This window comes from Astyanax mexicanus, chromosome 1 (assembly GCF_023375975.1).
Source record: "Astyanax mexicanus isolate ESR-SI-001 chromosome 1, AstMex3_surface, whole genome shotgun sequence".
NCBI classification, from domain to species: Eukaryota; Metazoa; Chordata; class Actinopteri; order Characiformes; family Acestrorhamphidae; genus Astyanax; species Astyanax mexicanus.
The window spans coordinates 111,760,785-111,785,652 of NC_064408.1; the positions used below are offsets into that span (position 1 = coordinate 111,760,785).

Genomic DNA, 24,868 nt, shown 5'->3' on the forward strand with positions numbered 1-24,868 from the left:
CTTCTTAAGTCTGACTCAGACTGACCGCTGTGATCTTAAAGTTTCATTGTTTTTTCTACTTTCTCACTAATTATTTGAAAGTTTCACAAGATGAATCCTGAGTGAATCAAAGGATTAGCCCATTAGAATCCATTTATACATTACATTTACATTAATAGCATTTAGCAGAAACTCTAGCAATGTACAGAAGTGCTTAGCTGTCCACTCAGAACATATCCTCAGCTAATGTGGATACAGTCCAGAGAAAACCTTAGATACAGTACTGGCCAATACAAACATCATTTTTCTTTAGCCTACACATTTTAGCTGACTTTTGTAACAATTGTTGTATTCTAAGAAAGTCTTTGTTTGTTTTAGTTTGTCAGTCAGTTATTATTGAAAGCTGCAGTAAAATCACTCAGATATTTAGTTTAAAATATACACAGTGAGAACACTCTATACACTATCGATATACTCTCTAAAAAATGTGTCATTTTAAAGTTTATAGTGTTTTGAATGCAGCATAATGTCATTGTTTCCACCCTGCATGTATTATCCTGCTACTTTGTACATGCCAGTATAAAAGTGCAGCAAAATGCATTTATTCAGTAAGAATGACCATATGTCCTCCATCTCCTGAAAATCCCCATTCTGAGATTCAGAAAATGCGTCCAGGTGGGATTTTTCTAAATTGCATTAAACATCAGTGTCTATTTCTATTATTTACATATTCTGCAGACTTATTTTTACTGCTAAAAAAGGTCTGGTTTTGATAGATTAGTAAATGTTTCTGTGTTAATGATCACTGGCAACAAGTTAAACCTTTGATGTACGTCTACGTAAAGCCCTTTTAAAGTGACAATATCCTAACTAGGAATTACCAAAACTGATTTGGCTACCCCTGTGACATAAAAGATGTAAAAAAACAAATCTGTGCTTATTTTTGATACTTTGCATAAAATATGCATCAAAGCTTTTTTACACTCCTTTAGGTGTAAAATGGACTTTTGGTGTAGTAAAACATGATTAAAAATACTTATCTTTGATGAATAGCACACCTCTGTTCTCCCACAGCGTTCCCAGATCCAGAAATTTTAACAGTTTGTCCAAACAACCTTCGGACTGGGTGACACGGGGCATAATTTACCTGATAAATCTGTGTTTCCACTGTTATCCAGCTCAAAATAGCTCCACACCTTCTTGCTAGAATCCGGAGAGCCCTGACATTTAAAACGAGGCATTAATAACTTAAAAAGTGCACAAGAAGCTTATTAAAAACACTGTTTACATCCTATAACATGAGCTTCAGCTCCGAGCGCCGCCATTACTCCTGGAACTGAAGCTCGCATTATAGGATGTAAACAGTGGTTTTTAATAAGCATCTTGTGCAGATATTAATGCCTTGTTTTAAATGTCAGGGCTCTCTGGATTCTAGCAAGGAGGTGTGGAGCTACTTTGAGCTGGATAACAGCGGAAAAAGCGATTTATCGGGGCAAATTATGCCCCGTGTCACCCAGTCTGAAGGGTGTTTGGACAAACTGTTAAAATGTCTGTATCTCAGAACGCTGTGGAAGAAATATAGGTGTGCTATTAATCAAAATTAAGCACTTTTTATCATGTTTTACTACACCAAAAGTCCATTTTACACCTAAAGGAGTTCTCCTTTATTAAAGTGCTACAAACATGCTCATTTTCTTTTCAAACGATTTCAAAAAGATGGTAGCCTTTCATGGTGACAGAATGAGAAGGACATTACTCATTTCTGTCTGTTAAATAAATATATTTTGTGTGAATAATTATTGTTTTTTGTATTTTTTGGGTTACAATTTAGAAAAAAGTATAATTTGGGTATCGGTATTGAATTCAAAGAATCATGTCGATATTAGTATCGAAAATTTTGAAATGATATCCAGCTTTAAGCCTAACTAAAAGGGATGCCTGTGTGTCCCCAGTGTCCTGAAACTTTTAATATTAGAGATTTTAATTGTTACAGACAGTTAAAGTTGTGAGACTCCATATTTCCTCCTAAATACAGTGTTTACATCACTAAATACTGCAAAAAAAATGCTATACGTGAAAAAAAAACAAAAAAAAACACTAATATGCATGTGTCAGCACTAACCTGGTCCAGATGCACACACACAAACACACACATGGTTTTGAGGGTTTGCACATAAGTAATGTCGACACTTCCTTTCCATCCTTCACAGCCCGGTTAGCATCATTCACACCCAATAAGGATGCAGTTCCCACACACACGCACATACTTACAAGCCTTAAATCATTAGTAATACACTGACACACATACACACACACACACACACAATGTTTTGACGTATTTTGGGTTGGATTTTTACTAAGCACAAAATTTTTACTGTTTGATTGAAGATCAGCAGAAAAGAAGCGTGACCCAAGCTAATAATCACACACTGACCTCAGAGTATCACATGAAATCATCTGACCATTCGTAAGAAAGCTCCATAGGAAAGACTGACCACAGCCAGACTGTGTACACGGACTTGGGTACAGGCTTAAACTTTCACCCACACAGTTGGAAAATAGATTTGAGACCCTCTGTGAGGCTCTAAAACCTGCCTACGTACAGAACCACAGGCATTTCTGTTCACTGAGCTGCATTTTGTTTTGGGTAGGACTCCAGAGGAGTCACTGAGCATCACTGTATTAAAACAGACGTATTCATATTAGCAGCATTTTTTAGCTTCAGTGGGTCATGGCAAAAGTGTACAGGGTACATTACATATTCTTGTAGCATGATTATACAGATTTTTAAAAAGTTCTAAAGTTTTTTTGATTGCTAATTTGTGTTATTTACCAACTAATTTCAAAGTTGCCCAAAACCAACCAATTAGAATTTCTATTTCTATTTAATTAGAATTTTTATCGCTGCCACTATCTAGAGCGGGAGGTCACAGGTTCGAACCCCCGCTATTGCAGCTTTGCCATCAAGCAGCCGGCGCTCAGAGGGAGCACAATTGGACCTGCTCCCTCCGGGTGGGTAGATGGAACTCTCTCCCCACATCACTGATGTGATGTCGATCAGCACAGGGCGTCTGTGAGCTGATGTATCGGAACCGAGTCGCTGTGCTTTCCTTTAAGCGTGCTGTGATGCTACTCTGCAATGCTGTATCAGCAGCAGCTTGAAAAGAGCTGTATCACATGTATCAGAGGAGGCATGTGTTAGTCTTCACCCTCCTGGTGTGTTAGGGCATTACAGGTGATGGGGGAGTCCTAATAAGTGGGTTGGGTAATTGGCTGTGCAAAATTGGGAGAAAATGGGACAAATTAGAAATAAAATTATAAAAAAAAAGAATTCATTTTATATTGATTTGCATTTACATTCATGGCATTTTAATGGCATTTAGCCGATGCTTTTGTCCTGATAGACTTACAGTAGTGCATACAGTAGTTGTCCACAAGAAAAATAAAACATCCTTTAAATAGACTACAGTTTAAAGAAATCACTGATACAAAACCTTATGCAGACTGCTATTAAACCAATTTATTATTTACCTTTACCTTCTGAGAACTCTTCTCAGTGCTGGCTGCTGGGCTGTAATGTCTGTTAATGGCACTTTGTGGATACAGATTGCGAGCTGAATGCAGTGGTTAAATCAGGTTAGGAACTGACTCAATAGGATTGAGATTAAAATAGGTGACATCCATTAATCTATGCCTAGATTGGCCCCAATACTGATTCACTGGATTAGCTCAGGACATCCCTAAAATTGATACAAAATATTCCCAACTCTAAACAGCTAGATACACATGTTACTGTTATAGAAATCAATGTAGATATCATTGAAAACAGGGCTCCGAGTGGTCCAGCGGGCTCAGCGCTGGCACTATTATCAGGTGATCGCTGGTTCGAATCCTGTTCATGTAGCTTGCCATCGGCTGCCGGAGCCATGAGAGAGCACAATTGGCCTTGCTCTCTCTGGGTGTGTAGATGGCACTCCAAAGGGTGATGTTGATTAGCACAAGCCATCTGTGAGCTGATGTATCAGAACCGTGTTGCTGCGCTTTCCTCTAAACGCGCTACTACATCAGCAGCAGTTCAAAAAGAAACGATGGCTGACTTCACATGTATTGGAGGAGGCGTGTGGTAGTCTTCACCCTCCTGGTGTTGTAGCATCAATAGTGGCCTTGTAAGTACTACATTGAACCTCCAATGTAGTGCACTTGAACTTGTACCAGATTTGTGTATGTATGTATTTAACATTGTGGCTTTCTGATATTCACTTTAAATGCATTTCCTTCTAACACTAAATAAATCTCTCCTTGTCTTCTTTCACTTTTTCAGGATGGGACGTTAGTATTAGGAGGACCAGGGAGCTTTTACTGGCAAGGTAACACCCTTTTCTTCCCTATTCTTCATCCTCAGAGCACAATCAGCAATCAGCCTTGAACAAAGGCCAGGTTATATGATCTCTTCTCCCAGGACCTACACTTCACAGCTTAGCCAAGAGAATAGAAAACCCCCCACCCCCTTCTCCTCCACCTGTAACTTTCAAATAAAACACCTGGAAAGATACTTAACGAGCGAGAGAGAGAGAGAGAGCGAGGGAGATGATGCGTCACCTTCCCGCGAGCCTCTTTAGAACAGTAGTCCAAGTTAACCTCCGTACCATCCCGGATTCAGCACTGCTGCTGCTCTACCAATCCAGAGCCAGGTCTTAATCCCCACCAATGCACTCCGTCCCAGTTCATTTACAGTGGATGCTTGAATGATGATTACAATTGGCTAAAGGGAACAACAGGATGGTGTGTGTGTGTGTTTGGGGGGGGGGGGGGGGGTAAAATAAGTTCCTTTTTATGGTCAGTTGCTTTACTGTTTGGCTCAGAGGCCAGTGGGTAATCAGAGGACTTGTGTGCTAATGACAGGCAGCTAATGCACGATACCTGCGTTTTCCATGCTTTGTCCAGAGCTATTAGTCTTCCTACTCAGTCCACAAGGAAGTACATTAACCTGGAATAAAAGGACAGATGGCCACTGTTTGTAATGAAGCATGCAGGTGGACAGTGTACTGACAATGTTCACAGTATGTTTAGACAAGCAATGTGTATGTTGTCTAATCATGACAACAATTAGCATTGCACTGCTTATTCCCAGTGTGTAAAGTCTGTGTGATCTAGCACTGGTTGGCTTAAATGCTTCTTGTGTTAACTAAACCAACTAGGGCATTTTAACACCTATAGTTTTAGCCAGGTGTGCTCTGACTTTGGCGCGTTGATATCATAACAGCACGTCGCTTTGTGTTTGTCTTAAATGAGGATACCGACCTTCACGTTCACGCTGTGAAGGTGCGCCAGCAGGTAATTTAAGGCAACAGCAATGTTATTTCATTCTTTATTTTGTTTATTGTTAATGTAAAAGGTGGATTTACATGCTGCAGCCATTCATGTTTGTGTGTATGTGTGTACATGGGCAGGGGAGTACGTGTGCATGGCACACCTGCATAGGTATGTGACGATTGAGTGTTGTCTGGGTTTATTTCAGTCAGTGGCGCGTGGACCTGTGTTTTCCACCACCAAAATAGAAACACGCCAGAAATGTATCTGAACACACCTCACTTCCAGACCACCACACCCATCAGTGTAGATTTATTCCTTATAAATATACTCTGTTGCTATTTAACGGCACAGAAAAAGGAAGCAAAAAAGGTAGCAAAAGGTAGCAAAGAGCATCAGAACACCACAATCTAACACAGCTTTCAGTTAATTTAAATGATTTTAGGTATTATTAAGGTATTATTAATTATTCATTTTTGGCTCACATTGTGTAGTTTAATCCACTCAAAAAATCCAACAAAACAGTAACTAAAACTTATTCTGTTAGCTGTCTCTCAGTTAGCTAATTCAGACACATTTTTATGGGATAAAGAAGGGTTTAATGGATGATGTAGTCTTGCTTCTAGATCAATCAGTTTAATGCAGCACCACCTTTTTGTGTGTTTTTAGTGCAGCTATGGTTAAACTAAACCCAATTCTTTGGTATTTAGAGGGTAAAGTATGCTAAAATGAACAGTTCACCTGAACCCCAATTTGAACATTTGTTTAATGGATAAACAGATTTTGAGAATGCAGCATATTCGATTTGTGGTTAATTTTGCTCTACATAAATTTAAATAGTTACTGGTCAATTACTGGTCAAACAAAAGATACTAGCAGCTAGACATTAAAAAGCAGCTAGTCTACAATATTCTTTCGCAATGCTCAGAATGTTACGTTTGTGCATCACATCCGATTCATACAAGCCATGCCCAGTCTCAGCACACCCAGCAATTCACTCAGGACCACTTCTTATTTTCTCCTCCTGTGTAATACATCGTTTAGGTCCCAAAGGAAACTCCCCTCTGTGCTAAATTAGAAGGTGTCTAGAGAGGAGAAAATTAATAACTAGGCTGTGTATGCTGTGATAACAGAAAGTTAACAAGGCATAACAAATGCACACATTCACAGCTGTCCAAACAGCCGTCAGGTTAACTAGCTATCAAGGTAGTTTTAACAGGAATTCCAGTGATAGTTTTGTTATGTGAGAATAATTTACTGATTATGATGTAAATGATTAATTTTAAAGGGGCTTGGTGTGAAATACCTTGTTCTAAAGAAACTTACCGATCATCACAGAAAGCTTTTACATTAAATATATTTTTAGATGATAGATAGATAAGATACAATAAGAAACATATTCAAACATAAATTAAATCAAAGAAGAATAGAAAATATATAAGGCTATAAAAAAACTTACTATACAAGGTAAAGAAATATCTGGAAATGGAGCAGTGCAGTAGATGTTGCTAATGTTCATTAAATAATTAAATAATTAACAGAGCAAAGTGCAGTGTGCACTGACATTGATTATGAAAGTGGCTGATGTGACAGAGAAATATAATATAAATATGTATCTGTAACAAATATAGTTCTAAAAAGAGAATTTGAAAATGTGAATACCCAATTATGAGTAAAGCATACTTGAATGTAAGTGAGGTTGGGGAAGTGTTAGTGTAAATAATTAAGAACTAAGAGGTTGAATAATGTCCATGTGGTGTGACTGGATTAAACTCAGTCAGCAGCAGCATCCCGTCCCCGATGGGAGGAGTTAAAGAGTCTGATGGCTCTCGGAACGAAGGATTTTCTGAGTCTGTCTGTTGTGCAGCTCTGTGACAGCAGTCTGCCACTGAACACACTCCTCTGCTTCATGATGGTGGTGTGAAGTGGGTGACTATCTGTTACATGGGAGTCGGAGGGGTGTGAAGGAGGAGGAGGACGTAAGTGCAAAGATATTTATTATAATTAAACAGACAAGATAAATCAAAATAAACAAAACGCGGGTAACGCAAAAACAAGGCTTGGATGATATAAACAAGAAACACAGACTAAGAAACTAAGACAAGGAAACATACGGGTAGCAAGGATACATACTGGATACTGGATACAAAGGATACTGGATACAAGATACAAAAGACAAAATACAAAAGACTCGACACTGAACATTCAAACAGACGGGCTTAAATACATGAGGAGAGTGAGAAACACCTGGGCTAGGATGACGAGGGGGCGGGGTTACAGACAAGACACAGGTGAGAACACTAATAGCTAGGGCTGGGCTGGGGCGGAGTTAGGGTGGAGACAGGTACAAAAACAACAACACAAGCACATGGCTGGAAAACATGACAGGTAAACAGAGGGGCAGGAGCACAAGAGACAAAATAAGGGAGAAACAGAAGACAGACATGGGCTAAGGTGTAACATTACCCCCCCTCAACGGCGCCACTACCAGAGGCGCCGAGAGAGAGGGCACAGGGACTGGACGAAAGACTGGACAGGGGGCAGAGACTGAACAAACGACCTAACAGGGGACTGAGACTGGACAGGGGACAGAACAGGAGACGGAGACTGGACAGGGAACGGAGACTGGGACTTGACAGGGGGCTCAGACTGAACAAACGACCTAACAGGGGACTGAGACTGGACAGGGGACAGAACAGGAGACGGAGACTGGACAGGGAACGGAGACTGGGACTGGACAGGGGGCTCAGACTGAACAAACGACTGGACTGGGGACTGAGACTGGACAGGGGACAAGGACTTGACAAAAGACTGTACAGGGGGCTTAGACGGGACAGAGGGTTGGACACTAGACAGGAATGGAGACTGGACAGGGGGTTGAAACACAGACTGGACAGTGGCCGGGAACTGGGACTGGATAAGACTGGGCAGGGAAACTGGGACAATTACATGGACAGGGACGGACACAAACACAGTGACAGGGACGGGAACAGGAAAACCACCGGGGACAGGAATGGGAACAAACACAGACACCGGGACCAGGACAGGGAGAGACACGGGAACAAACATTGGTGGATGCCCAGGACTGGCGAAAGTCTGTACGGAAGTCCAAGGAGCCAGCCTGGGCACAGTTCTGGGGGCAAAGACAGGGGGCCTTGGGGCAGGCCTGGGGGTATACAAAGTTCTGGGAGTGGGCACAGGGTCAGAGGCGGCCGGAGCCGCGGGCACAGGGTCAGAGACGGCCGGAGCCGCGGGCACAGGGTCAGAGGCGGCCGGAGCCGCGGGCACAGGGTCAGAGGCGGCCGGAGCCGCGGGCACAGGGTCAGAGGCGGCCGGAGCCGCGGGCACAGGGTCAGAGGCGGCCGGAGCCGCGGGCACAGGGTCAAAGGCGGCCGGAGCCGCGGGCACAGGGTCTGGAGCAGTGGGTACCACGTGGGCGGCAGGCACTGCTGGTGCTGGAGCTGAGGCTGGAGCAGCGGGAGCTGCAGGAGCTGAGGCTGAGGCCGGAGGTGCTGGAGCTGGAGCTGTGGCAGCAGGTGCTGGAGCTGGAGCTGTGGCAGCAGGTGCTGGAGCTGGAGCTGTGGCAGCAGGTGCTGGAGCTGGAGCTGTGGCAGCAGGTGCTGGAGCTGGAGCTGTGGCAGCAGGTGCTGGAGCTGGAGCTGTGGCAGCAGGTGCTGGAGCTGGAGCTGTGGCAGCAGGTGCTGGAGCTGGAGCTGTGGCAGCAGGTGCTGGAGCTGGAGCTGTGGCAGCAGGTGCTGGAGCTGGAGCTGTGGCAGCAGGTGCTGGAGCTGGAGCTGTGGCAGCAGGTGCTGGAGCTGGAGCTGTGGCAGCAGGTGCTGGAGCTGGAGCTGAGGCTGGAGCAGCGGAAGCTGCTGGTGCTTGAGCTGGAGCTGAGGCTGGAGCAGCGGATGCTGCTGGTGCTTGAGCTGGAGCTGAGGCTGGAGCAGCGGGTGCTGCAGGTGCTTGAGCTGGAGCTGAGGCTGGAGCAGCGGGTGCTGCGGGTGCTTGAGCTGGAGCTGAGGCTGGAGCAGCGGGTGCTGCTGGTGCTTGGGCTGGAGCTGAGGCTGGAGCGGCGGGTGCTGCTGGTGCTTGAGCAGGCGCGGCGGGTGCAGCTTGAGCAGGCGCGGCGGGTGCAGCTTGAGCAGGCGCGGCGGGTGCAGCTTGAGCAGGCGCGGCGGGTGCAGCTTGAGCAGGCGCGGCGGGTGCAGCTTGAGCAGGCGCGGCGGGTGCAGCTTGAGCAGGCGCGGCGGGTGCAGCTTGAGCAGGCGCGGCGGGTGCAGCTTGAGCAGGCGCGGCGGGTGCAGCTTGAGCAGGCGCGGCGGGTCTAGGAGCTCGTGACCTGGGAGTAGGTACAGGAGCAGAGGCTGGACCCCCATGCACATGAACTGGGGTAACAGCGGGCACAGAGTCAGAGGCGGCCGGGGCCGCGGGAACTGGGTCAGAGGCGGCCGGGGCCGCGGGAACTGGGTCAGAGGCGGCCGGGGTCGCGGGAACTGGGTCAGAGGCGGCCGGGGCCGCGGGAACTGGGTCAGAGGCGGCCGGGGCCGCGGGCACAGAGTCAAAGGCGGCCGGAGCCGCAGGCAGCGCTGATTCAGAGGCGGTGGGTCCTGCTGGCGAAGAAGCCGCTTCAGCGGGAGCTGAGAGTGCGGCTGCCGCCAAGATCCGGACAGGAGCCGCAGACTCAGCAGTGGGCGTGGCTGAAAACACCGGACCGGAGCTTGCTTCCGGAGCAGGAGTCGAAAACCCGGAATCCAGCCGGGCTGTACAGCTGGGATCCGGCCGAGCTTGAGAGCTGGGAGTCGGCCGGGCTTGAGAGCTGGAAGGCGGCCGGGCTTGAGAGCGCGGTGGAGTTAGCAGGCTAGCTAGCTTAGCTGGAGCTGGGCTGACACTCTCCACCCCACGGAGAGGCGCCGGGAGCGGTTCATCCCCCCGAATTAGCTCCGCGAGGAACCGGAGATACGCCAGGTCCGCCTTCCTCGTGGCATTCCTCTTCGCTACGTCCATATTTGGGTCGAGTCTTATGTTACATGGGAGTCGGAGGGGTGTGAAGGAGGAGGAGGACGTAAGTGCAAAGATATTTATTATAATTAAACAGACAAGATAAATCAAAATAAACAAAACGCGGGTAACGCAAAAACAAGGCTTGGATGATATAAACAAGAAACACAGACTAAGAAACTAAGACAAGGAAACATACGGGTAGCAAGGATACATACTGGATACTGGATACAAAGGATACTGGATACAAGATACAAAAGACAAAATACAAAAGACTCGACACTGAACATTCAAACAGACGGGCTTAAATACATGAGGAGAGTGAGAAACACCTGGGCTAGGATGACGAGGGGGCGGGGTTACAGACAAGACACAGGTGAGAACACTAATAGCTAGGGCTGGGCTGGGGCGGAGTTAGGGTGGAGACAGGTACAAAAACAACAACACAAGCACATGGCTGGAAAACATGACAGGTAAACAGAGGGGCAGGAGCACAAGAGACAAAATAAGGGAGAAACAGAAGACAGACATGGGCTAAGGTGTAACACTATCATTGTTCATGATAGAAAGCAGTTTATCCAAAGTCTTCTTTCAGCTATTGTAACCAGAGTCCAGCTAAAGACTAAAGATCTTACTCTAGAATGTGTGATATTCTTATGACAGAAAGGTATATGTGTATACTATATGGACAAAAGTATTGGAACATCAGCTCATTTATAGTTCGTCACAAAAAAAAACAGGGGTATTAAAAAGACTTACTCCTGCATACTGTCTCAACTGTCCATAGAAAACTGGATCTACTGTATATGGGAGCATTGCTGCGAGAATTTGATGTAATGCGTGGCAGAAATGAGGAAGTAAAGTCAGAGTAAGGTCAGGATTTTGGATGATTAACACCCCACCTAATTCCCACCATTGTTCCAGAGAACACAGTTCCACAGCTCAATAATGGGGGACTTTATACCCCTACAGCCCAAACCTGGCATGGCAAGACTTGGTTCCAATGGATCCATATTTATCAGCTGAAGAGAATCCTATTCTGTTGGTCATTGGCAAGAAAATCTGTGTTAGTGCATTTGGATATATGTCATATTAAATTTATAAGAAAGGGTGTCCACAAACATCTGGACATACAGTGTTAGTGTAGGCGAGGCTTGGCATGAGTTCATATGGTGGCAAAAGTTGAGTGAAGAGAGAATCAAGAGAGGCTTTGGAGAGCAAATGTCTGAATGCAGTCATATAAAAGCATTCTGATCGCTTTTAAAGGTTCTGCTCTACGCAGCGAAAGATTGCATTATTTGCTGGAATTACATTAGAGCAGCTAAATGAGGCACAGTAATGTGATCTCTGCCTGTATGTATGCTCTCGTGTGAACGGGAGTGAATGTGTGTGTGTGTGTGTGTTTGTTTGCACAATGATAAATACTGATTGTGGGGTAATTGCAGTCATGTGTGTATGAACGCATGCATGTAAATGAAGTCATTCACTTAGACCCCCCACATCAGTCTCGCTATTGGCATTCAGGCCCCCCGGACGGCAGGAATCTGAGACATGTACCACTCTGCTTGTGGCACTGTGTGTACATGTGTGTGTGTGAGAGAGAAACGGAGACCATACAATATAGAAGCATTACTGTTAAACTGTATCTTGTTGGACTGTAACTATAGTACTGTGTCTTATAGACGCATTTCTGTATTACTGTGTTTTCACTCATTGGCGTATTAGTGTAGTACTGTTTCTTGTGTGAGATATAAATGTATGTTATACAGGAGTCTGCATAATTGTTACTATTGTCTCTAGAGAGTTTGACAGGATTTGGCTAAAAAGATTTCACCAGTTTAATACCACAGTTTAACATAGAAATACTATTGTAGCTAGACCAGGGGTGTCCAAACTTCGGCCCGCCGGCCATTTGCAGCCCGTTTCCTTTTTTGGAGCCGCCTGCAAGCTATAGAAATAGAATGAAAGTTGGCCCGCTGTTAAGCAGGTTTTTTATAATATGAGAGTCAAAGTTTGAACGCTAGGTGTCAGAAATGGGCCAAAGAGTCTAAAAGCGGAGAGAGTGTGCAGTTCTAGCGCAGAAAACCGGGCCAAAGAGTCTAAAAGCAGAGAGAGTGTGCAGTTCTAGCGCAGAAAACAGGGCCAAATAGTCTAAAAGCGGAGAGAGTGTGCAGTTGTAGCACAGAAAAATGGGCCAAAGGGTCTAAAAGTGAAGAGGGTGCGCAGTTCTAGCGCAGAAAACTGGGCCAAAGAGTCCAAAAGCGGAGCGAGTGCGCAGTTGCAGCACAGAAAAATGGGCCAAAGAGTCTAAACGTGGAGAGGGTGCGCATTTCTAGCGCTGAAAACCGGGCCAAAGAGTCCAAAAGCGGAGAGAGTGCTCAGTTGTAGCACAGAAAAACGGGCCAAAGAGTCTAAACGTGGAGAGGGTGCCCAGTTCTAGCGCAAAAAAACGGGCCAAAGAGTCTAAAAGCGGAGAGGGTGCGCAGTTGTAGCACAGAAAAACGGGCCAAAGAGTCTAAAAACAGAGAGAGTGTTCAGTTGTAGCACAGAAAAACGGGCCAAAGAGTCTAAAAGTTGTCGTAATTAAGGAGTTTAATATTAAGAGACATCATGAAATGAAACATCAATTTGAAAAATCTTAGTTTACACAACACTGTCAAAGATAAAGATAGTAAGTCAAGTGAAATGGTGTGTACATAAAAATAATCAGAAAAATGTATTATTTAAAGTGGTATATTTCATTATTTGTTTTATTACAGAGTCTTTGGCCCGTGACTTCAAATATATTTCTCCTTCTGGCCCCCAACAAAAAAAGTTTGGACACCCCTGAGTTAGACTATTTGTAACGGGGTGGTAATGTGTAATACAGTATATTGAGATTTAACTAATCACATGGTTCAAAATGATGTGTATAACTTTTTATAACTTTCCTTCGGGTGAAAAGAGTCTGAAAGATATATTTTAAGAGAGAGGAGCAGTAAACCGCTAATAGGGTACCTGACCGTATACGCACGCATGCACACACACTCACATATGCTCACACACACTTATCTTAATTTGGTGGACAGTTACAGACGCATTAGAGGTCATAAAGCCGTACCCCCTCTGTCCTCCCCTCCTTTCCCACGATCTATCCATCCTGACCATGTGAACTCTGCATCTCTCCATCTTCATTTTTTAAGGAGAGGTGTTTGGGACAAGGGGAGAGACAGAGACAAAGAGAGAGAGAGAGAGAGAGAGAGAGAGAGAGAGAGAGAGAGAGAGAGAGAGAGAGAGAGAGAGAGAAAGAAGACGAAGAGGCTTCAAAAGAATGAGGGATGTTTATAGTTCTCATATAGTCATATGACATAATGCAGAGTATTAACCTGACAGAGCCCTCTCTACTACTGAGCTGTGTGTGTGTGTGCGTACATGTGTGTGTCCTCATAGCTAAACATGAATGTTTGTCTTAGAATTGTTTGTACAAGACTTCTTCTGTAGCTTGCGGACACACACACACACACACTTTGAGAGAGTAATGGTGGGGGTGCAGGTCAGCCTGCTGTTCTGCTAATAAAAGAGAATAATGAGCTTGTCTAACCTTCAGTGGGAAGAACATACAATCTCTCTCTCTCTCCATTCCTATCTCTTCCTCTCCTTCAGTCTTTCCGTCTCAGAGGCCATAGGGTATACGATAAGATGAAGGGTTCAGTTTCCTGTTTGGGTGTTTCATTTGTGATTAATTTCTGCTTCCTTAACTCATCAGAGTGACGTGCTCATTGAGCTCCATTGGCTACCAGTTGATGCTCGCATCAAATTCAAAGTTCTTACAATCGCCTACAAGAGGATGACAGAACAGCTCCTTCCTACCTGCACTCACTCCTGAAGGCTTACGCTACCTCCCGGCCGCTGCGCTCCTCCAATGAACGTCGCCTCAATTTACCAAACAAACATTCACACAAAGCAATCCAGACTGTTCTCATACAGAGTTCCCCAATGGTGGAACAAACTACCTTCTACTACCAGATCAGGAGAATCTCTCGCTATCTTTAAGAAACTCCTGAAGACAAAGCTCTTCAAAGAGCACTTACTCTCCTAACACCTCTAACAAACTACCTTCTACTACCAGATCAGGAGAATCTCTCACTATCTTTAATAAAATCCTGAAGACAGAGCTCTTCAACGAGCACTTACTCTCCTAACACCTCTAACTAACTACCTTCTACTTCCAGATCAGGAGAATCTCTCGCTATCTTTAAGAAACTCCTGAAGACAGAGCTCTTCAAAGAGCACTTACTCTCCTAACACCTCTAACAAACTAACTACTTCTAACCTCATTTCCTTCTTCCCCTCCTTCACTCCTCTATCCTATTATTTCTTTTTAACCTCCTTTAGGCCCTGTCTAAAAATGTTTTTTACCTTAAACTTCTAGGTCTTCTTTTACTAAATATACATCATTATTGAAGGTCGCTTTGAAAAAAGAGTCTGCCAAATTTAATGTAATGTAATTTAAAATAATGTAATGCCTCCATGCTCACACACAGCAAAACAAATAAGACCACCTAAAATGATTTTACCAAATTGAAAACCTCTGAAGTATAAACAAGGTGAAGATAGATGCTTACAAGCCATCAAAACAAGCTGAACTGCTTGAATTTTTGCACCAGGAGTGGCATAAAGTTATCAAAAAGCAGTGTGTAAAACTGGTGGAGGAGAACATGCCAAGATGCATGAAAACTGTGATTAACAAACAGGGTTATTCCAACAAATACTGATTTCTGAGCTATTAAAACTTTAAAACTTCATGAATATGAACTTGTTTGCTTTGCATTATTCGAGGTCTGAAAGCTCTGCATCTTTTTTGTTATTTCATTTATTTCTCATTTTCTGCAAATAAATGCTCTATATTGCAATATTTTTATTTGGAATTTGGGAGAAATGTTGTCTGTAGTTTATAGAATAAAACAACAATGTTCATTTTACTCAAACATATGCCTATAAATAGCAAAATCTGAGAAACTGATTCAGAAACTTAAGAGATATTTCAAAATAAGTTGTTTTGTGGCGTATAGAATAAGCAACATTAAGGTATAAAAGAAATGAGGAAAAATCAGTTGTGCATCACACAGTCGTAAAGACCTGAAGACACTGTAAGTTTACCATGCTGTAAAACAAACAAAAAAAAGAACTGAACTTTTAAACCAGTAGCCTGCAGACCACATGTTTGTGAATCATAAGCACACGCCCAGAGACCACCAACAAATACTTCAGTTTTATGCTTGTCTTTTGTGTTGATGATTCTCCACTGGATATTAAATCAGAGTTGTGCGCAGTTGTTCGCCTGTATATAATATATTAACCCACACTTTATGTGTGTGTGTGTTTTAGGTCAGGTGATCACTGCAGGAGTAGCTGAGATTTTGAATGGATATTCTCTGAAGGCTATTCTCCGAAAAGTGCAGGGAGAAAAACAGACCGGCGCCGCCTCAGACGCCTACGATGACAGCTACCTGGGTAAGACAGAAAATTATTATTAAATGATGAATAACATGGTGTTAAATCTGTTGTATACTTTCAACTTTTTGCTTCTTCTTATTTTATATTAAAGACAAATACTGTATATTGTAGAACCTGGTCAATGAATTTTTGTTTCTTTCAAAATCAAGATACCATATTTTTTGCACTATAAGGAGCATCGGATTATAAGGCGCACTATCAATAAACGTCTATTTTCTGATCTGTTTTCATACATAAGACGAACTGGATTATAGGGCGCATTTAATGTAAAACTAGTAGTAGAAACATAGGGTGTGGCCATTTTTTCCTTCTGAATTCAGCACCTATAAAGCTAAGCTAAGTAAACAAAACTGTAATAAAAAAGACTTTCTTTTAAAGTTAAATGAGCACTGAATGTTAATCTACACAGATTTCTCCCCTTAAAACTGTTTATTTGGGTGAGTAAAGCGCTTTCATTTATTTACAGAAAGCTTAGATTTTCAGATTTCCACTAAAGCTGAAGCATTAGCATTAGTAGCTAATGCTAATTAATGGTTAGCGGCAGCGACAGCTCTACACTGAGGAACCCTGAGTGTTTCTGTAAACCAGGGTGATATTAGCTATCAGTTTGTCCCACCTACAGTACTGTGCAAAAGTTTTAGTGGCTAGTGGCTTATGCTCATCCTGCTCCAGCAGTGCTAGCTGGGGTTAGCAGCAGGCTACAGGCCAACAATAGACATCTCTGAATGTCTGAATGGCCAAAGAGCTAGCTCTGAGAGCGGTTAGCGGCTAATGCCACTACTGCTGGAAACTGGAGTGGAAACTGGAGTGGTTTTACTGCTCCTTACAACCTGACTGGTATTCATACATACATAAGACGCACCGGACTATAAGGCGCACTGTGGATTTTTGGGAAAATTAAAGGATTTATAGTGTGAAAAATGAGAAATCTCTACTGTCGAGAAAAGTCAAGTCAAGTCAAGTAGTTTTATTGTCAATACTGCATATGTACAGGACATACAGAGAATTTAAATTATGTTACTCTCCTTCCCAAATTATACAGCAAGTATAGAAAATAAGATATATAATATAAAAGAATGGGAGACACTATGTGTACAAAACAACAAGGACACAAATAGACATACGTGAGACAGAAGACAATAGTGCAATAATGATGGGGGGTGATTAAGGTGGGATGACAGTAGAAGTATAAACAGAACCCGTATAAAACAGTAGTGCAAATGGTATAATAATAGCTTAAGGCTGGTAAAGTGAATGAGTGAATAAAGTTCTTATAGTTCACAGTTTAATAGGGAGATAAAGTGTGTATTTGTACTTTCTACGTATGTGTTACAACGTAATTAGTAACCATTAATAAACTACTTGTAAACCATTTATAAACCCTTTAGGTAGTCTTTTTTTTAAGTGGTACCCTTTAGTGTATGTACATACAGATCATATTGCTTTGTTCACTCATTTAGAAGCCTCTTCAGTTCAGTTTCTAGCATTTTTATAATGTACTTTAGCATATTACATATTTTTACACTTGTATCTTCAGCCCGATGAGTTACATATTCCTAAAAACACTGGATGGAATCTGTTGAACAGTCGTGCGTGAAGCCGTTTAGTGGAGCTCCTGAAAGCTGTGATTTATAGTATCACAGGGACTTTCTTTACACACAGATTTTCAGGTCAACAGAACTGGCCTTGACCCAGTTCATTACACACGTGTACACAAACACACACACACGCGTACTGGAGGTCCGAGCGGACCCCTCACTTGTTCTGCGGCTCAGGCTCAGGTGAGTTCTGTGAAGAGCTGGGAGTACTGATAACATTTCCAGACCACACACATGCAAAAATAGGTTTTAGTATTTAGAGTAGAAGCTGTATACTAACCAGCCAAAACATCAAAACCACCTGTTCCCCTCTTGTTGCCAAAACAGCTTCGACACATAAAGGCATGAACTCCACAAGACCTCTGAAAGCGTTCTGTTATATATGTGGCACCAAGACTGTGACCAAGACCAAGCTATGTCCTGTAGGTCACAAGTGTAGTCTTCATGGATCCAATCAATGAGCCTTGGGCACCCATGACCCTGTTGACCTCAATGCTAAAAAGAAGTCTGTATATCAAAGCAAGTCTGGAATTTTCCAGAAAGCATCAAAGTGACCCAGCTAATGTGCTGAAACAGGCTGAATGGCACAAACATAATGCTGCCCATTCTTCAACAAACAATATCTCAACAGTGAAGCATGGTGGCGGGAGCATCATGTGGTTGGAATGCTTTTTTTCACTGGGGGCAGCTAAAAAAGTAGCTAAAGCTTATTTGCCAACTTATATTTATAGACGTTTTTATATTTCTATTTAATATACAGTATATATTATATTGTATTCGATTCAGTGACTAGGTTGATCTCACTCAATGGAATCTGTAGGCTCTTTACATATGTTACCTCATTGTTCTTAAACAATAAACAGAAACAATAAATGTTGGACATTTATTTTAAGCGTAAAATGTATCTAACATATTACAGTCACTAGTGCGTTCCTGCTGGGTCTGAAGGTCCAGCTGTCTCAGTCTGCTAAGAAGCTAAAGCTTGGGTGAAATGTCACTTTCACCTGGACAATGATCCCAAGCACACGGCCAAACACACAGTAATGATTGAAAAACAAATCTAGGAATGTTCCACAATGGCAGAATCAAAATCCAGATATCCCAAATTCAATCAAGGTTCTTTGGCAAAACTACACATGATATCCAACCAACTTTAACAACCAAAAAAGCACATCTACCAGGAAGAATGGGTCAAAATCAAGATCCATATTGAACAAAAAAATCGATATATATTGTATTTGGAAAGGGAATAAGTAAAGATTCTATGGTGCACAAAGTAATTGTTTAAGCTTATTCATGCTTTTGTGCTTTTTTCATGTTTTTTTTTGTTGGTGTTTAAGTTTCTCGGGTGAATATACAGTAGCCTTACAGTTTGTGTTTATTTAACAAAATACCTGCTCAGATAATCAACATTTTGAGTAGTGTACCTCCTGGTGAGAAATCACTAAATGATACATTGACCTCTAAGATGCACTTAAAGATATTTACAGACTGAGAGACTGAGAAGAGGTGAATCATTGGACTCAGAGAACCAGAACGATCGTTTCAATGGATTTTGTTTGCAGTGGTTACTTATATATATAACAATTACATCCACACATATACTGTAAAGTTTTATTCCTTTTCAACATCTCCTTATAGGTATATAATTTTTTTGTCACTAAGTGTATATATATATATATGTATATACAGTATATAAGGTTCATATGGAATATTCGGAAATTTGTGTTTACAATTTAATATGGTTGTTTTACAGGATAAACACACCATTACTACAGTTTCCTATATTAACTAAACAAATACAAAGACATAAACAGTATATAAAACATAAAGCACCTTTTTCTTTCCTCTGTTAAACCCATTTTCACTTTTTTATCCCCCTCTGTTCTTCAGGATACTCTGTAGCGGTCGGGGAATTCACTGGTGATTCACAGCAAGGTAAAAAAAATAAAATAAAATACCTCCCACACACACACCCACACACACACACACACACACACACACAAAGCTTTTTCCTAATAATAGTGGGCTATAGTGTACTATTTCTTTTATCTGAATAGTCTTTTGGCACTCCCACACTGTTGGCTATATGTTCTATATGTCAGTAATGTTCACTTTCTGTGCTTATATGCTTATACAACACGTTTTGGTAGCACTTTACTTTACAGATCGCTAATTATTGGGTAATAATATGGTAATATTGTGGTAACAAGTTGTATTTTTCCATGAATTAAATATAAATTTTCTACTTTGTTACTGATTAATACATCAGTAATTTTTACTGATGTTACTATAAATTTACTATTTTCTTTCTAACTACCACTACAACCAAAATATATATTTTTTTAATGAGTAGAAAATGTGCACATAGTTTTTTATGTAAATAAAAGGTTTTAGCTATATTTTATAAAATATCATTAAAATGTATTACTAAAATCTTAACTCATTATCCATGAAGAGCGATAAGTAATAAGCAAGAAGTTTGTTTCCATAATAAAAAAAAATTACATACTTGTTCTAATTTGTTATTTAGTAACAACTAGAAAATAAGAAAATAATTAATAATAAATACATGTTACCATAATATTACCATGTCATTACGTACCTTTTCCTGATCTCTTACCTCTACAAATTACTGATTTATTATTTAGTAAGAAATACAAAATGGTAAAATAAATAATGTGTAAATGTGTTACCTTAATATTATTACATTATTACCTAATTGTTGCGGAGGTGTTACCTTCACAATTACTGATTTATTAATTTGTAACAAGTAGGAAAACGATAATTAATTTATGGATTAATATAGCTTGTTACCATAATATTACCATATTATTACCCACTTGTTATCTCTTAGTAAAGTGCTTTCGAAATTTTTATATTTATTTTTAATATATACTATATTTGCTATATAGTTTTAGGGCTCCTTTGATTCAGTGACTGTAGATTGACCTCACTCGAGGGAATCTGTAGGCTCTCTACAAATGTGACCTCATTGTTCTTAAACAGTAACATTAAATGTTGTATATTAATTTTAAGCGTAAAGTTTGAAAGTCAAATTTAAGTGAAATGAAAACTTCCTGTATAGAAATGTTCTATATTGTGGATGAATTCCCAGAGTTTTTTGTGCTGGCGTGAATAAAAACGACATGCGGTCTCTTACTGAGAACTGACTTGACTTGAATGGTGGGAAATGAGCTCTTGAGAAAAATATAAAACATCTATTCTGCCAGTGGCTGAGAGTGGTGGGCTAATCTAATGATACCGTTATTCAGAGCAGCCTCCGTTCCTGTGCTTGACTGTGTGTGGTAGTAATGGGGGCTTCATTGACCGTGTTGGGCTTTGATCATGCTGCTCAGCCTCAGCCCTAAATTACAGAGCAGTCTGAGCTTTCTGTCAGTGAAACCCAGCCTCTGCTCACCACACATCTGTCTGCTCTCTCTCTCCCTCCCTCTGTCTCTCTCTGTCTCTCTGTCTGTCTGTCTGTCCCCCTCACACTGACACATACTGAAAACAGGCCTGTGGGTTTCCCAGACTTTTCCCAGTCTGTCCATCTTTCTTTTCTTTCTTTCTTTCATTTTTTTCTATTTTTCCATATTTTATAGTGTCTGACAATTTTGTTCACATTTACACTTTCTTTTAATGTCTTGCACTCTTTTAATCTTTTCTTTCTTTCTTTTATTTTTTATCTTTTCTGTCATTTAGTATACATTTCTTTCTTTCTTTCTTTCTTTCTTTCTTTCTTTCTTTCTTTCTTTCTTTCTTTCTGTTACTCTCTCTTCTTTTCTTTTTAGTGTCTTTTTCTATAGTGTCTCCAATTTTACTTTGTTCCACCTTACTCTCATTTTTTTATTTTCATGTCTTCCTTCTTTTTTATGTTTGTAGGCTTTTTTTTAGTATCTGTTAGTCTACATCATATATTTTATATTTTATATTTTATGTTCTGTCTCTGTCAATCTATCTCTCTTTTCTTCTCTCTTTCTTTGTATGGTGTTGGCAGTCTATATAGTTCTTCCTTGCATGTTTTCTTTATTTCTCTCTTTCTTTCTTTCTTTATTTATTTATTTATTTATTTCTGTTACTCTATCTCTTCTTTTTTTTTGTTTGTCTTTTTCTTTTATAGTGTCTCCAATTTTACTTTGTTCCACCTTACTCTCATTTTCTTTTTATTTGTCTTCTTTCTTTATTGTTTGTAGGCTTTTTTAGTATCTGTTAGTCTATATCATATATTTTATATTTTATTTTCTGTCTCTGACAATCTGTCTCTCTCTATCTCTTCTTTCTCCCTTTCTTTTTATGGTGTCGGCAGTCTGTATAGTTTTTCCTTGCACATTTTCTTTCTTTCTTTCTTTCTTTCTTTCTCTACAGAATATTTTATATTCCTTATACTCCCTTATTCTCATAATTTCTGTTACTTTATCTTTTCTTTTCCTTTTTGTTTGTATTTGTCTTCTATAGTGTCTCAAATTTTACTTTGTTCCACCTTACTCTTATCATTTTTTTATTTTCCTGTCTTTTTCTTTATTGTTTGTAGGCTTTTTTAGTATCTGTTAGTCTATATCATATATTTTATTTTCTGCCTCTGTCAATCTGTCTCTCTTTTCTTTTTCTCTTTCTTTTTATGGTGTCGGCAGTCTGTATAGTTCTTCCTTGCGTATTCTTTCTTTCTTTCTTTCTCAATTTAATATTCATTACAACCCCTCATTCTCTTAATTTCTACTCCATCTCTCCTTTTTTGTGTCTGTCTTTTTCTTTTATAGTGTCTCTAATTTTACTTTGTTAAACCTCACTCTCATTCTTTTTTATTTTCCTGTCTTTTCTCTTTACTGTTTTTTAGGCTTTTTAGTAACTTTTATTCTATATCATATTTTTTTTTCTAACTGTCTCTGTCGATCTATCTCTCTTTCTTTCTCTCTTTTTTATGGTGTCTGCAGTCTGTATTGTTCTAGCTTCCACATTCTTTTTTTTCTGTTACTCATTTTTCTTTTTCTCTTTCTTTCTATCTTTCTTTCTATCTTTCTTTCTTTCTTTCTTTTCTTATCTCTCCCTTTTCTCTTAATTTCTGTTAATCCATCTCTCTTCTCTGTCTATTTCTTTTATAGTGTCTCTAATTTTACTTTGTTCCACCTCACTCTTATTCTTTTTATTTTCCTGTCTTCTTTCTTTATTGTTTGTAGGCTTTTTAGTAACTCCTACTCTATATTATATTGTATATTGTATTTTTGTACTGTGTCTGTCAATCTATTTCTCTTTTCTTTCTTTCTCTTTTTATGGTGTCTGCAGTCTGTATAGTTCTCCCTTGCAGATTCTTTTTTTCTGTTACTCTTTTTTAGTTTTCTTTCTTTCTTTCTTTCTTTCTTTCTATATGGTCACTCTTGCTCTATGTCTTTTTCTCAGGCAGATTGAGGGTCTGGTAGAGATTTGTTGGGAGTCTGGAGGAGAGGGAATAGCTCTGTTTATGCTGTGTTTATGGTCTTGTTTGTGGTGTGTGTGTGTGTGTGTGTAGTGTGGGACTGTGGGGAGGGGGTGGGGGGGGGGTGGGGTACAGTGGGGGGTAAGAGAACAGGTTAAGGTTTGGGCTGGATTAAAGCGTTTTGGGAAATGCAGGTGTGTTAAATAGTTCTGAGTTTAATTAGATTTTCCACAGCATTAAGTACAGTGTACCTCTAAAACTGTGCCAGATCAGACTGTGCAAGTAAACCTATGATGCAGGACACTTGCTCACTGATACCTCCTTATTATACATATATGTTTTCCCTTTTACTTGCTAAAATATATTATAGGGATGCTTCTGGTAAACTAAAATATCTCATCACATAATTTCACAGTAACCTTTTTGCTTTTGAAACCAGAACAGTATGATGTGTGCATGGCACAAGCAACATTATGGAATTTTCCTTTCCACCTTAAATGGTCCAGCAGTTCTGACAGTTGTGTGGCTGTATATTTAAGGTGGAATGATGTGTGGTTGCCTGCAGCTCAGCAGTGTTGGTGATATAGATGTTGGTTGCTCTGGTGTATATAGTTTTGTCCTGGCTTTAGATGGTATATCCAGAACAGTGCGTATTAATTACAACAGATGGGCACAAGCAACCTTAAGAAACATTGGAATTCTGGAATCCTATGGGGAAAAACTGTCTATGAGCCCTATCATACACCCTGTGCAAGGCGCATCACAATGCTCTTCGATATCTTACACCCCATCAACAGTCTATTTTCACGCCTAGCACTCGCGCTGTTAAAATGGCATCAGAGTTTAGGAATAAATCTGCACTGATGGATGTGGTTCAGGTAAATTTCTGGCATTTTGCTATTTGGGCGACGTAAAACACAGGCGCGCCACTGACTGAAATGAACCTAGACAACAGTCAATCATCAGAGTCCTTTACTATAGGTATGCCCAGCGTGCATACACCCCCACTTATTAAACACACACACACGTGCAGGTCAGTGTCCTCTGCTGAGACGCACAAAGTACTGCGCTGTTAAGATACGAACGTGCCAAAGTCAGAGCACAACTGCCTCTTAAAGGAAAATGACGACTGGCACTGATTGGTTTATGTAATTTACATAACACCCAAAACACAACCATGGTTAATTAAGAAAATGAATTTGTGAATTTTGTGCATTTCAAGCCAGAGATACACGACACACCCTAAATTCAGCTGTGCGATGTGCAATTGACCGGTGTGCTATAGATAACTAAATTTGGCCAAAACGTGTGTAAATATTTTAAGAAGGGTGGCTTAAAATTAAGAAAAAAAAGAAAATAGTTAAAAAATAAAAAGAATCAGAAGTCAAACAATAGCTATAAAAAACACATGAAGGAATCACTCTAACAAGAACCTAAAGCACATTAATGCCGGGTTATTTATATCTTTTAAAAAAAGAGGTTTCAAACAGGTAATTTCTGTCTGTTGCAATGAATACGCACAGTATATTTGTCTTATATTAAATTCATTTTTTTTCAAATTCACATTCAGTTTTGTTACGTATTATATTACATTTTGTCATTCATTTATTTATTAATTCATTCACCAATTCAGTGTTGATTTACCTCTGGCAAACTTACATTTATGGACTCAAAAGTCCTGAAAAGTCATTATTTAATTAAAATGTGCACAAACCAGTTGATAAAAAAATAAGAATTATCACAGAATCTATGCTCTGATTTTGTTTTTAATTCACATTTATTTGCCCACATTGTGCAGTTCTGGTCTAGCTAGTCTTCCTGGGTGGGACGGTGCCACACACACTACATTCCCGTCACTGCGCTCATCCATCAGACAACAGTCTCTTAACCCATTTCACTCTCTCACTCCATCTCCCCCTGTCTGTCTCTGTGTCTCTCTCTCTCTCTTAAATATTTATGTGTGAATGAATGACACGGTGCTGATAGAGAACAACTCTCTAAATCTCACCATCCTCACCTCAGTGTTTACTCCCAGATTACGCTGAGATAACGGCTCAGTCTATGTGTGTGTGTG

General features: G+C 40.7%; 1 protein-coding gene across 1 annotated transcript in view; it reads left to right on the forward strand.

Moving 5' to 3' along the window:
* itga8 (integrin, alpha 8) overlaps nucleotides 1–24,868 on the forward strand; it is a 168,864-nt gene that overhangs the window by 21,121 nt on the left and 122,875 nt on the right. The window contains exons 6-8 of the mRNA XM_007242178.4: nucleotides 4,301–4,346; nucleotides 15,655–15,780; nucleotides 19,275–19,319. Of these exons, the coding sequence (XP_007242240.3) occupies nucleotides 4,301–4,346; nucleotides 15,655–15,780; nucleotides 19,275–19,319 (217 nt within the window). The remainder of the gene's footprint in view (nucleotides 1–4,300; nucleotides 4,347–15,654; nucleotides 15,781–19,274; nucleotides 19,320–24,868) is intronic.